This window comes from Rhincodon typus, chromosome 12, assembly GCF_021869965.1.
Source record: "Rhincodon typus isolate 14 chromosome 12, sRhiTyp1.1, whole genome shotgun sequence".
In the NCBI taxonomy this organism is placed as follows: domain Eukaryota; kingdom Metazoa; phylum Chordata; class Chondrichthyes; order Orectolobiformes; family Rhincodontidae; genus Rhincodon; species Rhincodon typus.
In genome coordinates, this window is record NC_063343.1 from 25260094 (window position 1) to 25263791 (window position 3698).

Here is a 3698-nt window from a genome sequence, read left to right on the forward strand (position 1 = left end):
GGCCGTTACCCATGTGACATTCCATGTTGATATCACAGTAAAGTCACACAGCAGCCTGTGATGCTGTCTCTCCTGGGCGCTAGTATAGGTTGAAAGTGCTGCTTGAGGTAGGAATCTAGGAACATTGGAATTAGCAGTGAGAGCGGGAATTCAGCCCTTGAAGCCCCCTCCAACATTTAACATGATCATGGCTGATCTTATCCTGGTCTCAATTCCACTCTCCTGCCTGCTCCCCGTAGCCTTTTATCCTGCTTTCCATCAGAAACAAAGCTATATTGTTTCTTGAATCTGTTGATTGATTCTGCCTCCACTACTGAGACAATGAGTTCTACAGATTCACAACCCTCTGAGAGAAGTAGTTTCTCCTCGTTTCAGTTCTCCGTCCTATCACTCTATGCCCTCTTGTTCAAGACTATCCCACAAGGGGGAACATCTACAACATCCACCTGATCAATCCCCTTTAGCATTTGTGAAAGATGTTGTATAACTTATTCTGTTTCTTTATGTAATGAGGTGATCAATTTTTAAGAACGATGTATGAAATTTGCAGCAACATAGATTGGCATTATCTATTTAACAATTCAAAACAAAAAGAATTTTGCCAGAAGCACTGCTCATTAAAATTTATTTAAGTTAAAACAAAAATATAGGTGCAAATCCAAGAAACAAGATGATTTTGTCAATATCAATTTGATGTTTCAAATTCTTCTTTGAAGTGTACCAATTTTATTTCAATTGACACAATTACAATGGTAGCAGAGAATTCCTTTGACTAAATAATCCCATTATTGGTTGCTTCTGTTTCTTTTTCCTTTTATCTTCATTAGTCTTTTCTTGTTTATCTAAGCAGGCCATGATAAACAACTTGAATTCATTGTACGTAAGGTTCTGGTTTAAATAAATAAACAATGTCAAATGAATTTGACAAAATAAGATTTTTCTCTAATTTTATTTTCCTCTTTCTAATCTTAATGATTTTCAGATGGAAGCAAAATTGACCATGATGAAATGAGCCCATACTTCTGGAACTAATGATTTATTATTATTCTCCTTTTTAAAACTTTTTTTTTGTCATTTTCTACTCCTGTCACCTTTCTCGGCTCAATGCACCTTCATTTTAAGAGGAAAGAGGACAAAAAAATTGAACTTCTAGAATTTTGAAGCATGTTAAGTGCTTCCAACTTATTTGGGTATCATGTGGGTAATATTTCAAGCTACTGGTCAACATGTGCCTGACTTTCGAACACCTCTCTTAGACAGTTGTTAGCTATCACAAACTAAATGTGACTGTTGCTTACAGTGGTTAAGTACCAAGGTTATTTGGGAATGTTTTCTTCCCAGGATAAACAGACTCTGAGATTTGTCTTCACACATACCAACCTTATTGATAAATATTGAAACAAATTTGAAATATGATCTGGAACAGCAGGAAATGAAGCAAATGACTTAACTGTTAGCTTACTAAGCCTTCAACTCAAGTTTCCATAGTCTTCCTAACGAACAAAGAAAAGAGGTAAGCATCCTTATAGTTACTTCTGTCTTGGGCAAAATCATTCACCAAAATGTGGTTATATTTCCAAAGTTTGCCAACAGTTTTTTATAGTCAAGCTTCATTACAATTCCACTGGCAAACTTCTCCTTCAGTACGGCTCACTAAATGGAGAGTACTGAAAATCCACCAGCTGTGTTGTGGAACCCAGCCAGTTTCTTCTTGAACTGAGAGGAGGCAAGAGAGATGGAGGGTTGGGTTAATTTAGGTTAGCCCAGCAGGAGCGTCAGTTCTCCTCCTGACCCCATACCCCCAAAAAGAAATTACAAGCTCTTTGGTAGTTTTTCTAAGTGGACTGTAACAATTTCTTTCAGGAATGTACTAATGACGATAAGGTGTGTAGTGCATGTTGGTACTTCAGACTCACACACAATATCATGTAAAGTTAGGAGTAAACTGTGGCGTAACGGTGATATCACTGGTTCATTCGTGTTTTGTTATCCTCATTGGAAAGATTGTACAGAACAGAATGAGAACCCTTTTGTATGTACTTATTGATTGTTTGTTTTTATGAATAAGTTATATTTTTGCAATGCAGAGAGGTGATATCAATGATAATGTTTGTCATATTCCAAAGGTTGCAGTTAATGTGATGAGGACACTAACTGAATTTAAATCCAATTAACTAACAGCAAAATCTGGAATTGAAAGCTGGTCTCGGTAATAATGGTGATAAAATATCATCGATTGTTGTAAAAATCTATCCGATTCATTAATATTCTTTAAGGAAGAGAATCTGCCATTGTTTTCTGGCCTGGCTTACATGTGCATCTAGTCCCACCATAATGTTGGGGACTCTAACTGTCCTCTGAAATGACTCTAACAAGTGACTCTGTTGTGCTAAAGAACAACAGAAAGGTTTAAGAAGGTGTTCAGTGAAACTTGTCTATGGCAGTTATAGATGGGCAACAAATGCTGGCTTTAGCAGTGCTGGCCACATCCCATGAGCAAATAAGGAGGGCTCTTGTGGTGCAGTGCTATTGTCCCTACCTCTGAACCAGGAGGCCTAGGTTCACATCCCACCTGCCCCAGAGGTACGTAAAAACATCTTTGAACAGGTTGATTCAAATATATTTCTTTTTTCAAAATAAGTTACATTGACCTAATTATGGTTGTTCTATTCATCTCCAGTAGGGGTTTGGAGCACCCATTTAATGGCTATTTTGAAATGGTGGAAGTAGGGAAGCTAGTGGAACATAGTGATCTGGGTTATTTAAAAATGCTGCCACAAATTTCACTTCCAGAAAAGAGAATTAACCTTAATATTATACATACGGCTTTTGTCTTCATTTGCTTCTAGCTCTAGACCTAACGAAAAGCTAATACTTGGAGGGTCCTCTTTTTCTTTCATTTTAACATTAAGGAGAGGATAAACTTATTTGGTTACTTACTGTGGTCATTTTAGTGGTTCATATGCACAGTAGATAAGTGGGAAAATATTGAGTGGAAATTTTACTCCAGCTGTATGCATGCATAATGTTTTCGATTTCACTGGATTAACCATTTTCTCAATGTGACTAACTTCTGTTACCTTAACAACTAGGCTACAGCCAAAAGGTTGCCATTCGCTAATCTGTTGAAATGATTTCTTTCCTCACAATATTACAACACAAAAATAGTAACATTATATTGATTTTAAATGAAGAGTGCTCTCAAAGCTCACAAGAAAGGTCACACATCTTGAAACATATCAGAAGCAGTGGTGACATTGACAAGTTAAATGCAATGCAGACAAAGAACCTGAGAAAATGGAGCAATGTCCTGACAAGAAACAGGTTAGATGCACGTATGGCTACAGTCATTATGGAGTTTGTACTGAATATTGGCCCCAATCCATGCGATTGGAAACAGTTCAAGGAAGGGAAGAATTAAAGGTGAACTGTGTGACACTAAGGGAAAAGTAGAATTTGGAAAGCCATTCCTTTTCTTCTGCTTTGCCCCATTACTTCACTTCCCCACAGACCTTCCACCAAAACCCCCTACCCCCCAAAATCAGCACCACCATCTCTGTGCTTGCATAAAATCTGTTCAATATCTACCTTTTCTCACTCTGCTGAAATGACATCACCTTGAGCCATTAACACTGTACATTTTGTACCCATGACAACAAGGTGCAGGGCTGGATGAACACAGCAGGCCAAGCAGCATC

The 3698-nt window shown here is 37.7% G+C and overlaps 1 protein-coding gene across 1 annotated transcript in view; it reads right to left on the reverse strand.

Annotated features, from left to right (window-relative positions):
* Positions 1–744: 744 nt before the first annotated feature.
* The window catches only part of LOC109929205 (EF-hand calcium-binding domain-containing protein 9), an 11006-nt gene continuing 8052 nt past the window's right edge, over positions 745–3698 (reverse strand). Inside the window, exon 4 of the mRNA XM_020528987.1 lies at positions 745–888. Within this exon, the coding sequence (XP_020384576.1) occupies positions 745–888 (144 nt within the window). The remainder of the gene's footprint in view (positions 889–3698) is intronic.